Source organism: Cannabis sativa, chromosome 6 (genome assembly GCF_029168945.1).
Source record: "Cannabis sativa cultivar Pink pepper isolate KNU-18-1 chromosome 6, ASM2916894v1, whole genome shotgun sequence".
In the NCBI taxonomy this organism is placed as follows: domain Eukaryota; kingdom Viridiplantae; phylum Streptophyta; class Magnoliopsida; order Rosales; family Cannabaceae; genus Cannabis; species Cannabis sativa.
The window spans coordinates 46557314-46570751 of record NC_083606.1 but is presented as its reverse complement, the minus strand read 5'-3'; the positions used below and the strand labels follow the sequence as shown (position 1 = coordinate 46570751).

Sequence of the window (13438 nt, the reverse complement as noted above, 5' to 3'; positions counted from 1 at the left end):
GTTAGCGCTCCCACTCAATCGCACTACCGTGTTCCCAAAATGTATGTATTGCCCAGACTAAAGATTAGGCTTAACTAACAAATCAAAGAACACGAATAATACTCTTGAAATTGAGCCTAACCATATCAGGATTTCGATCATGTGATCTAGGATCAACTTATGATATTGAATTGAATAGATATTTACGGTAAGTTTCAAAAATCTAATTCAAAGTTCAATGTCGGTCCATTCCAATGCATACTCCATGCATCCAACCTGAGCTTTACTTTAACCTATGTTCTGGAAAGAACATAACATTTCTCCAAATGCAAGTAAACTCTGTTGTAGATTGTCATATCAGTAAAACCCAGTGTTCTGATAAATCTAGGAATACTTTATTCACATAGTCATGTTTACTTTCCACTGTGTTGACAACACAATAAACATGATCAAGTATGTGAAAAGGGGTTTGGATGAATTTATAAATCAAATAGACAAGCAATTGATTAAGTGAACCAAAACATACACAAATGAATGAAAAGTTACTTCTGTTACTTTATTGATATTGAATAATCTGGATTACATTGAAACAGAGTTTTATTTAGGGCGTAAAACCCAACATAGGCACCCTAGTCTTTTGCTGTTGGGTTTCCAGGCGAGGATTCCTCTGGTTCCTTGCCAAGTCCAGCAGTCATTGCCTTGGGATGCACATGGATGCCAGCCGCCTCCATGGCTTTTTGCATGGCTAGCATTACCTCTTGCATTTTTTGGTTTTGTGCTTTTTGGGCTTCGATCTCAGCTTCGTGATCGATAGCTTTTTGCCTTAGAAGCACCAACTCTGAGTAGCTACCTTCATCGTAGGCATACTCGTCGAGGTTTCCCTCGTAGTCATCATCAGGAATTCCTTCTTCTTCTTCGGAGCCCTCAGCCGCTCTTGAGGCTACGTCTTCCTCATTTGGATCTTGAGCGTCTTCTAGGGGGCGAGGTTGACGAGTGCTTCTAGTCTCCACCATTGTTGTGATGTAAAGTATATTTGCAGAAGCTTTCTTTAGCTCTCAATGAAAGCACCAAAATGTTGACCGAGGTTTTCGGCAACCAGTAAAATAATATAAGATTAGAGAACTGTAAGAAATTAAGAGAAGGATTTTTACGTGGTTGGGGCGTTAATGAGGCTTAGTCCACGAGTCAGTGTATTTATGAGTGTATTAAATACAGATAATGTTCTTGGTGAGTATTTACTCTTTTTGCTCTTATGCAATCCCAAAATTCTCGACCTCATTTAATGAGCTTTGAGGGGGTATTTATAGTGTTTTTGGTGGGATGATTCCCAGGATTATTGTACATGTGTCTCTGTAAATATCCATAAAGTTGGGTATTCCCAATGAATATACCATGGGTAATGCATGGTCAAATCCCTAGGTGCTGTAGGGCTTTTATGTGAAATGTCCTTATTGTCTTTTGACTGACGTGACTCTTCACAGTGTAGCCGTCAATAGACTTAAATGATCATTACTTTGCAGGTGCAAATTGGGAGTTGTGCCGTCAGACTTTATTGCGTGTAACAGTCCCAACACGTTTCCTCCCATGTGGCATTAAATGCGAAATGACTGCTCAGGGGAAGCCTGACGCCTCGCGAAGGTGCTTTGATGTTACTTAGGCTTCCGGGAGCATAGGGGGCTCCGTATGCCTTCTCCGGGAGGCACGTCCCGGATGCTGCCTTCTTTCATAAAGACTTAACAAATAACTCACGTATTAAGATGTTTTGATCCACGTGTCCCTGTCCGGTTGGTCCACGTATATTGGGCAAAATCAGGGGCAACACACATAGAGCTCATATTACATTCACATGTATATAAATCTCCGTAATTTATAAATTACGTTTATTTACTCACTTATAGCGAATTTAAAATTTTTGTTGAAATAGATTAGTAGGATCATACCTAATTAACCCACAATATAATTATCAATCCTAATCACTTACCATTAGGCTTATTGGGATATTACACTTAGCTTGTTAGGGCTTGAAGAAATAGGTGGAACTTATTGTATTATTCCTAAAACCTCCAACAATCATTCAGTTAGCTAGTTAGTCTTTAACTAACTTAGTTGTCAATTATGACAACTTGCATATTGGGTCTATTGGCCTATATAAAGTAGACTACTCCTCTCATTTCATAAGAGATAATCACAAGAGAAGAAACACAAGAATAATGGCAAGAAGTAGAGAGACAATCCACAGTAGAGTGAGAAATGGAGAGAGATATCTAAGAGAGAGAGAGAGAGAGAGAGAGAGAGAGAGAGAGCAGGGATTGAGAAATTGTATTGAGCAATATTGTTAATTATGTTGGCTCAGGTTAGTGAGTTAATGAGTGTTGAGGGATTACACCATGGATGACTTGCTGTGATTATTTCCTTGTAGCTCCTGGGATTGATATCTCTTATTCTCATTATCGATAAAGATTCGTGGTAATTCTTTTAAACTGGAGTATGACTAAGTTCACAATGAACTTAGGATCGGAACCAGTGTAAATCTCTTGTGTTATTGTGTCTGACAGCCATTAAGATTCATCTGTGTTATATTTTTCTAGTTTAATGTGTTTGCTGGTTCTTTGTTATTGATTTATTTGTTTTGATAAAATTTTTGTTTATTTAAGTGTGATTTTGAAGTTGGAATTACGGAGGTTAATTCTTATGTATTACACATAAATTTCCGAAAGACTTTTATTTATTTTTATTTTATTTTTTAGTATTAAATTTATAATGACAATTTATCCTGTAAAATATGTCTTGCAAAATAATTATCATATACGAAAGTTTAACTTAAAAATGTAATTTAGTCAATTTAGACATTATGATTATATTTTTAGATAAAGCAAAGAGGATAAATTACTATCATTTTATTTCCAAACAGTTATAGTAAATAATATATTACAAATATTGTTTTCGATTATTGTTTATTTATTCCGTTACATTTCTCTATTAATTTATTCTGATTCTTAACACTGGTTAGTAAGCGTAAAGTGGATAGGTTTGATGTATTTTAAGCATTTAGTTACTTGTTTTGGTTTTAAAATTTTAAAGAACTTACAATATTGGTCTGATTCGAAAATAATAAAAATTTAGAGGTAAACATCTCTACCTTTTGGTTATTGGTTAAATAGTAAATTTTGTTGGATGAAAGAAATCCAGACTAATATGTGACTGTTTAATATGTAAACTGTGTGACTTTGCAGTCTTAATTTAATAAATTCTTTCTTTAAGAAGAAAAACATACTGAAATAGTTTTTCTATTGTGTGGGCTTAGTCAATTAATAATCACTTTTTTGTCTGTACGTTCGTGGCTTTAATAGTAGCTGAAAGAACAATCAAGCATGTAACTATAATGAATTCTAAATTTCATTCATGGATCTGGACCACAATTAACTACTCATATAATCTCTGCATAAGTTTTATTTATGTCTGTACTCTGTAATTGATATATGACACTCTGTTATGTCGTCATAAGGGAATCTCAAACTCAGTTGTGGACATTTATAAAATTATAAAAGGGAAAAAAAATAGTTAAGGAGTACAGCAAAAACAATGTGCATTTATTTTAATGAAGTGAAAGAGACGTGTCATCTGCAACTGTATAATTTGTTTTAGGCGATCATTGACAATTACTTAGAGACAAATTCGGATTAAACATTAATGTTCTACAGGTTGTCCCACTAACCATTATGCACAGTTCAGATTGCAATAAGAATCAATCTTTAACAGTAATCATTGTCATTTCTAGGACTTGCTTTTTTTTTACCACTTTTGGTTTAAAGTGGGCCATCCGTTTCAGAAAACTAAGTACAATATGTTGCTTACCTAGAAAATAATTGAGTTGAGTTAGTCATGATCATTTGCTTCTAATAAATGAATTACTTCCCAAAAAATTAGGATTCATGAACCTCTCCTGTTTCAGTCTTGAACTACAATTTGTCTCCATTCCTTTATTGAGGCCTGATTTAAATGAGCATAGTCCATCTATCGTTATTAACAGATGTTTCTGAACTACCAAAAATACTTCTTTAGTTAGTCAGAATTCAGAGATATTTGTTTTCTTATGAAAAAAAGGGCTGATTAATCTGAAAAGTTGAATATAAAAGTTGTAAGTGATCCTATATACAACAGCTTAGCTCAGAAATGAGGTTTCAGAACTGTCTATTTATTGAAGTGGCAACTAAATTAGAATTTCAATCATGCATGAACCATTTACAAATTCAATGGCTCGTGTAAATTTTACAAGGATACACACACATACAAGTTGAAGTTGAAGTTAAAGTGATCCTATTTGAGCTTTAAACCATGGAAAAGCCAATGTGGCTGCTTTCTTTCTTGGTCAAATGTTGCACTGGAACTGCTCATTGGAGTGGTGGGATCACTGCATTCTGCTCCCCTATCCGATTTAAATGAAGCAGATGAATCAAGTTCTTTAATGTCCTTGAGGGTCATGGAATTTGATTTCTTCTTACTTTGGCTACTTCCGATGCTTAGTGTTAGCTCAACTTCGCTATCGTCTTCCTTGCCACTCTTGAGGACAATGTTAGAGTTTAGACCTCTGGGATTTTCACCGATAGCGCTGACTCCTGTAGAGATGTCTTCCTCTGCAGGCCTTTCGAGATCAAATCCCCTCGAGACTCTCATGGGATCTCCAGAACAACTACCACTACACTCTCTAGAGTTTAGTTCATCTCTCAAACTATGAATATGGAAGCTAGCTCCAGGAGCTTGTTTGGTTGCTGATTGTTGCCAGTTAATTAACTGAGAGTGGCTGATACCTGGTCTACTCATAGGATCCCAAAGTTTGGCTTGCCTAATTTCTTTCTTTAGCTCATCCATTAGCATTTTCTGAACGCTATACAGCCGGTGCAGTTCTCTTACCTGCAATTTTTAGCATTCAATGTCCTCAACTTAGCTATGAATCACAATGTAAATGGAAAACTATCCAATTCAAGATTGTTATCATAACCAATATAATACTGGCATTCAAACTCATCTTTTAGTAACTTGATTAGTTGACTGTCTTCCCATATTTTTACAGATTGCATTCTTTGTTTGAGTTCATGTATCAAGAGAAATGTTGGCTTTTGGTCGATAAATGAATGATCTTGATCAATTGTTGGTAGTTCTCATTAGAGTTTGTCAAAAAATATGTGGAGCAACAAAGAATACCTCTGTAATAAAGTTGTTTTCATGGTATTTTTTATAAAAACAGTATTTTCTCCCTTTACATTATGAAATTCAGCTTCAGACTATGTTGATCAATTTGCAAATATGATCACAACTCAATCAATCCCAACAAGAATAAGCCAAAAACAAAATGGATGAGCATTATTAGAGTTTATACCTGGTGCTTAAAGATATCTTCATGCATCTGCATTGTCTTCTTGATGGAATCCAAATTGTTCTTGTCCATGGAGTTTTGAATCATTTCCTCCAACTCGCTTTTTGAATACTTCACGTTTGCCCCACTGTTCTGGAAATAGTCCCAATCATCCACACCATGCACAGTAAAGCGCTTGCTATTTGGTAAGCTTCCTAAAAGATTGATGGCAAATTCAATTTTGGTTCCCATACCTGAAAGTGATATGGCAGTTAGAATTTTGGCAAACTAATGAACACATAGCATGCATGTTTCATTAAAACCAAATTAACTACCCTCAAGTATACAGTGAAACAGAATAAAAGTCATTTTTTAAAAGAGAGAGAGAGAGAGAGAGTGATGAAAAGTATTATAATTCCATTTAAGACTTCTTTTTCATTTTCCTTATCTTCTTATTTGTTTAGTGGTGTTGGGGATGATGTGAGAAGCCACTAAGTTAAGGTGGAGACAGGGTCGACCCCAAAAGCTTCTGATCTTATTTTGCACTAAACACTAAACACAACAATAAAAAATCAGTACAAATGGAGAATTCTAAACCTACAAACTACAGTTCGAGACCAATCTAATAACAAACCTGGGCATTTAGTGGAATACATTTTCTCAACTCCACTGATCAACAGCTGGATTTACATGCTAAATTATAGGTGCTTCAAGATTTTTTTGGTTTCCATTATGGTCAACAAAATGGAGGCTTCGAATTTAGTTTTTGCATAGAAGGTGGTTTTGTCAAAAACAGTGGCTCTTTATATGGTTTATAGTGGGGAAGGGAACATAAAGAATGGTTCAGATTTGCATAGGGAACTCCCAAAGTTTGATCAAATAGTACCCAGACAGTGATTAAGGAGAAAAGAATAGAAAATGGGATGTGGGCAATAGCGAGACCAAAAATGGTATGTGGGTCTGACCAACTTTCTTGCTCAATGGATTTCTACAAGTACCATCATTGGCCAAAACAGTAGTCCATTTTCTGGGAATTGCTCTCTTAAGTGAGTGACTAAGCGTTTTTTTTTTCTCTTTTTTCTTTTCCATTCATTCTTTTTTGGTTATCTATGATGAAATCATCAAACACCTATGGTGGTGTTTGAGAAAAAGTCGAACTAAAAGCTAAGTAAAATAAAATAACTATCAATGAAATAACAATTAGGGGACCATTAGAAACATAACTAGCTACAACCTTTAAAAGCATCTCAAGTACTGTTCATTATAATTTATAGGAAAAGTCATCTTTCATTTGTTGATATCTGTTTTTGGCATGTTTCTCTGCATATGTGTAGAAACATAACTAGAAAAAAAAAAAATATATATATATATATATATATATATAAACGACCCAACTAAATTGGAGTTTGGACCCCCCCTAGAGTGAAGACTACCTTCAAATGGTTAAAAAGACAAACAAACAAACAATTCAAAAAAGAAAAAAAACAGAATCTTAGACTCACTTCAACAAATCCAGAAATGGGCTGAAGAGATAAAAACAATCCAATAAACATAAACAGAATCAGGGGCTAACTCATATGTTGTTACTAAATTTAGCTCAACTTGTAGAACTCCAACTCGTGATTCTTTTTTCTTTCCTTACCTGAAATAGAAAGAGACCCAGATTCTGATTCTCACCTACGAAGCTCATTGATAAATCTCCACCTTCATGCCAATTTCCCTCTCCTTCGAACAAACCTCTAAATCATAACTCATCACAGTAGACGAAATCCTATCAGAAAAACGACTATAGCACTGCCTGTAGCAAATTATCTCAGAAGCTCTCCCAAGAAATTTCTCAGCTATCTTTCCGTACCATTTTGAGGGAGCAATCTAAACAGTGCCCTGAAGATTGTGGTGGTGAATTCCGAGAAGATTCCTTTGACACCGCTGTACCAGCAAATCTGTTTGGGAGCTCAGAAAATATAAGAAAAGACAACCGGTTCTCTTTTCTTCCTACTTTCCTTCTTTTTTTTTTTTTCTCTTTCTTTCTTTAGTTACTTAGAGAAACAACAAATCCAACTCTTCTCTCTCACATAAGAAAAAAATAATCATAATCATGGTCTTAATAATTCAGCCTTGACAGGCTGTGAAGTAAGGAGGCAAGAAAATATGCTGGAGTTGGCAATGTGTGGGTGCTTGTGCTATAATTTTTTATAAAGAAAGAGCGAGAGAGAGAGAGAGAGAGAAACATATAATACTATATATGTGTATGTATGGATATAGACATAAAGATATTGTTGTATACATATACTAATATATATATTTAATTAAATTACTTTGTTGTTATACTTAATTCAATTGTACTTACTTTGTACACACACTATAATTTGTGATGCACTGTGAAAGCATGAGAAGAAAGATGAATAATAAGGAGAGAGAGAGAGAGAGAGAGTGGTGAGTGGGAATGGAAGGAGTGAGAGAGAGTGGGGCCCTGACAAAATAGTAAAATAGAAACCAAACGACAATCCTAAACATGAGCAAAGGTAGGCCAGTGAACAAGATATTCCAGACAAACTCTTGCAGATATGCATGAATTGAAATGATGGAAAGATGGTGCTTCTTTCCTCCCCCAAATATTATTAATAATAATACTTTTTCTATTATTAATTATCTTTTTCACCGAAAATATTCTTAAAATAAATATATATAAATAAATCTTCACAATACCCTTTATTAGCGTAAATTTCACCATTAATTTCATTTTAGTCAATGATCTTAATCGAACAAACACTTCAAATTAATTATTATATTCTTAAAGATAATGCTGTCATCTTATTCGATAATTATTGTCATAAGTTGTTTCACTCTCAAAACTATTTTAGTGTTGTGACCTAAATTAAGTTAACGGTTCATAAATATTTGATCAATAAAAGTATTTATTTATTGGTTAGTAGTGGAACTTTCTTTCTTTTGACGTGTATGAGGGTTTTATTTTTTCTTATTATATAGAAGAAGAATAATAATAAAATACCTGTAATATTATATTGTATTTCTCTTTTATCTTTTTGGTTATTTGTAGGCATTCAACGAATCCGAATTGATTATTCTCTCCGTACTAAACAAACATATCTAGTCCAAACTTGTGATTGAGATTTTATCTGGGTACAGAGATGTTGGATTTTCATAATGGATCAAACTCTTCAAGTTTGGTACCTATGGTAAAAATATAGGAATGGCTACGTGGCACTAACCTACAACCTTGCCATTTTTTGTTAGTCATTTTATTATTATTATTATTTTTATTGATAATTAGTATTCTTATGAAATTAAAAAGCATAAAATTTAAAATGCTGTTTTTTTCTTTAAAATAAAAAAACTGGTACATAATTGCAGTTTTTTTTATAGTATATAATATTTTGAATCTTATATTTTATAAAATTACTAATTAAACTATTTGTTTTATTAAATAATAAATTGGACCTTATATTTTTTTATAATAGTACAAAAAGTATTTAAAATTGATTTTTTGTTAAAATAAAAATTAATGATAACTTGATTAAAAGTTATTATAACAAAACTAGATATATTTTTTGCATATGCTCGTATTAGAAATTATTTTCAAATTAGCTATATTAAAAAAAATCAAAAATTGAGTTTAACGTTCTATTTTGAATAATTTAAGAAATACATGGTTTAATTTGCCATTTTACAAAATAGAGAGTCTAATAAGTAATTTTTGAAAAATAGAAAGTACAAAATAATATTCTAGGTTTTTTAAGGGAAATAATTGAAGTTTTTAAATTGATTAGGATACCAATCTATTGCCAAAAAAAAAAAAAAAATCTCTTATTTTTTTTGAAAATAAAGTATTCATTAATTATATAAACGAGTTAGACTTCATCATCATTAAAAAATAAGTCCGTAGACATAGTGAATATACCCATCAAACTGTAGTAGTTGTGGAAGAATGCTCACTTAGCTACTTTATGTGCAGCAAAAGTATAAGTTCTTATAACTTTAGAAAACATACAACCAAAAAAAGAAATTGAAATACAATGACAGTGACTAGTGTAGTTATTAATTTCTAATCTGGCCCAATCTATTAAGAACATCGATGATTGCACTAGAATCACTCTCCACAATTATAAACAAGCAACCTATATCAACCGCAGTCTTTAACGCCAAACGACAGGCCACTGCCTCACCACAAAAAAGGTCACAAATATCCAAACACTTGGCAACCACCCAAATCACCTCACCCGAGTGATTTTTTGCAACCATTGTAGCACTAGCACACAAAGCCTCCCCTCAACTTTGACAACACAATTCAGTTGATCTACTCCGTTGGAGGAAGAAACCACCTAAGGAGAGAAACTTCATAATCTGTTGGAAACTTTTTAACTAGGATCTTATTTACTACTCAAGTATATTAAATTAATGCTAATCTAACATCTGTTGGGGATTGTTTTACCAGGATTTAGATGTACTACCATCTATGTTGTTTAACATCCTAAATATAAATTTCTAGAACAATAGAAAATAAACACATATAAAGTTCAAGAAAGCTTATATTGATTGCAGTAGAATTTAATGTCTCCTTCCACTCAGATCTCTAACCCTTGTTGCTTTCTATCACAGAGTATTATCAAGATCTGAGCCTGATTCTCCTTCATGTGGTAGATTCTTCACAGTCTTATACACTATGATTGAGTACTAGACTTGTTATCTGTGGGTATGTACTCTATCAATATGTGGCTCAAAAATTGAAGAGAAAGAGAGAAAGGATTCAAAAATAGAGAGAGAGAGAGAGAGAGAGAGAGAGAGAGAGAGAGAGAGAGAGAGAGAGAGAGAGAGAGAGAGGGCTCAAATTTAACTGAAAGGCTTATGTTGCATCATCAATAGTTTTAAGTCTATCACTATCTATTTATAGGAATCTTTCTAGATTTAGGTTTGACTTACATGGCATTAAAAAGTTGATAAACAAATGGCTGAAAAAGAGCTTAAGTCGCTGACCATAGGATGTGGGCCCCACTAATTATAATTTTTCCATTTTATTCAACTATTTATCCTTTTCTTTCACAAATAGCATATTTTCCAATTTCAATCCTTTAAATGTCAAAACTATTTTCTTAATAATTAAAATTAACTATCAAATAAATCCTAAAATCTCTTTTTTTTTTTCATAATTAAACCCTTGCTTAGTGAAAATTGATAAATAAGAGATAGTCTAATTTTAGAATTATAATTGATTAATTAAAATCAATTAACTGAGTCTTACAAGCTGTATTGTCTCAACTAGTGTGGGGACCATGTGCCTATATAATCGAGCTTCTAATAAGTAGATCTAGAATTTACCAAGCAAATCATCTAACTTATTAATTCCTCCTTGCACGACTATAGATTTAGAATTGAACTTTCAATTATATAGAGCACTCTATATGTTCCACGATACAAATACGCTATGAAATTATCCATCGTTCGAATCTCAATAATCAAATATCCTCTATATATGATTTACATTGAGTAGGGATAAATTTACCGTTTCACCCCTCAATGCATTTTATCCTTAAGACATTTAGCTTCCTATAAATGATATTTAAGTAAATTAATATAATTACTAAAATAAGAGCTCAAAGGAAATCATCATTTTACTTCTATGTCCAGATAGAAGCTATAGATTCCATATTTATGATTAGCGCTCCCAGTTGTTGTGGTAGATGGAGACAGAATTGTTAGAGCCGATGTTCCTTTTCGAAGGGCAGAATCAAAATATAGTGTTGAACAAGTAGGTGTAACTGTTGAGTTCTATGGCGGTGAACTCAATGGAATCAGTTATAGTGATCCTGCTACTGTGAAAAAATACGCTAGACGTGCGCAATTAGGTGAAATTTTTGAATTAGATCGTGCTACTTTGAAATCCGATGGTGTCAATTGTACTATCATCTTCCCAAGATGTATGTGTTCACCCATACGAGTGTCAACGAACAAGTCAAAGAACATAAATAACACTCTTGAGATCAAACCTAACCATATCAGGATTAAGATCTTTTGATCTAAGATCAACCAATGATATTGACTTAGAAAGATACAACGGTAAGATTATAATATCTTTACCAAGATCAATATCGGTCCCAGTCTAATGTATACTCTATACATCCGATACTAGCATACTTTACCAGTGTCTTGGAAAGCACATAATACTTATCCAAGGTGTAAGTAAGCTTTATCGCTGAGTATCACATCAATGTAAATCTAGTGCACTAATGAATCATGGGACGTAATCTTTTAAAATATATTATCACAATTACCTTCCACTGTGTTGACATCACTGTAATTAGGAATGACTATATATTCTGGATTTAAAAGAAATTGTATATTAAACCATAAACATAAAAACTACGTGTAAATATAAATGACTTTTAATCTTCTATTGATAATAAATAAGATTACATTGAAATTAGTTTTATTTAAGGCATAAAATCCTAACAAACTCTCACTTGCACTAACATAAAACAAGAAGTGCATTCCAATCAATCCATTATCCTGATATCCAAATCAAGTGTAGTGTGTTTGACTAAACCCAAATAACTGGAATTGTAAGGTTGTGGTAAGTAACTGCTTTATCCACTATTAATTCCTTTGTGGTCATAAAACATTATGCAATATTACTTTTTCTGTATGCATTACTCCTCCAAGGATACTGAATTTTTTATTGTTTATTAAGTGCATCTGAATGAACAAAAGACATACCTCTAATTCTATCCAAAATGGAATAGAGATAAAAACAGTTAAGGACTTTCTTCAATTTGAATAACTTTCTAGTGCCTTTCAAAGCAACTAAGTTACATAACTTCATTGGTAGAACTAAATTATTATAGATGGGTTTTTACGTCCTTCTTGAATAATTCTTCCACCCCTGGTAGCCACCATCTCTGATGTTAAGTTTTTAGTCGGTGTAGATATAAGGATTCTAATATACACCCCTATCATCTAACATATAGGTCACTTTCAGAGATTCTTCCTTGATTGTCTCCAAATGTTGATTACGTCTTAGATGGCTCCCACTCAATAGTAGAAGTCTGGTTAAATTCATACACAAGTGTGGATTTAACCTTTTACTATTGGTGCTTAGGGACCTCTTGTTGTGACATAATATCTGTTGGGTTTTGTGCCCCAAATAAAACCCATTTCAATATAATCAAATTTACTAATTAAGAAAGATCAGAAATCATTTTATGTTGCATGGTTCACATGATTTATTTCATGATTATCTTTAATGTATAAATTCTATTAAGTCCAGAACATATGTATTTGTTTAAGATTATAGTGTTGTCAAGACAGTGGAATATAATCATGATTGTATGTTCAAAAAGTTAATTCCCTCATTTGTCAGTTCACTGGATTTAGACTGTCATGATAATCACCGATAGGTATACTTACACCTTGAATAAGTGTTATGTCCTTTCTAGGGCATTGGCAAAGTTTACCAGTATCAGATGTATGGAGTATACATTGGAAGGGACAGATATTGAACTTGGATTAAATATGATAAATTTACTGTAATATCTATTCAATTCAATATCACCTAGTTGATCCTAGATCAAATGATCTTAATCCTGACATGATTAGGTTCGATCTCAAGAGTGTTATTCGTGTTCTCTGATTTGTCAGTTAAGCCTACTTTTTGGTCAGGGTGATACATACATTTTGGGAACATAATAGTACAATTGAGTGGGAGCGTTAACCATAGATATGGAATCTATAGCTTCTATAGGTATTTAGAAGTAAAACGATGATTTCCTTCAAGCTTGGCTGAATAGAGATAAATGATTGAGATCTCATTTTAGTGATTATATTAGTTCATTAAAATATCATTTATAGGTGGCCAAGTGTTTTAAGGATAAAATACATTGAAAGGGTGTAACGGTAATTTTGTCCCTATGCAATGTAGATCATCTATAGAGGATCATTGATTATTGGGATTATAACAATGGATAATTAATAGCGTATCTATATCATGGAACATATAGAGCGTTCTATGTAACTGAGAGTGCAATTCCAAGTTCTATGGTAGATGCAATGAGGAATTAATAAGTTAGTTAATTTACTTGGTAAATTCTAGAT

The 13438-nt window shown here is 32.9% G+C and overlaps 1 protein-coding gene across 1 annotated transcript; it reads right to left on the bottom strand.

The window, feature by feature from the left end:
• Window positions 1–4086: 4086 nt before the first annotated feature.
• LOC115694826 (uncharacterized) lies at window positions 4087–7716 on the bottom strand. The gene is made up of 3 exons (XM_030621915.2): window positions 7010–7716; window positions 5357–5586; window positions 4087–4890 (listed from the first exon to the last, which is right to left on the bottom strand). The coding sequence occupies exons 1-3, from the start codon at window positions 7020–7022 to the stop codon at window positions 4297–4299; spliced, it is 837 nt and encodes a 278-aa protein (XP_030477775.1). The 5' UTR covers window positions 7023–7716; the 3' UTR covers window positions 4087–4296.
• Between the last annotated feature and the right edge of the window lie 5722 nt (window positions 7717–13438).

Bases quoted from the DNA above. Each gene is read 5' to 3' on its own strand.
- LOC115694826 (XM_030621915.2), bottom strand. The intron at 4,891-5,356 runs GTATAAACTCTA...TAAAAATTGCAG, and splicing joins AAGATATCTTTAAGCACCAG to GTAAGAGAACTGCACCGGCT.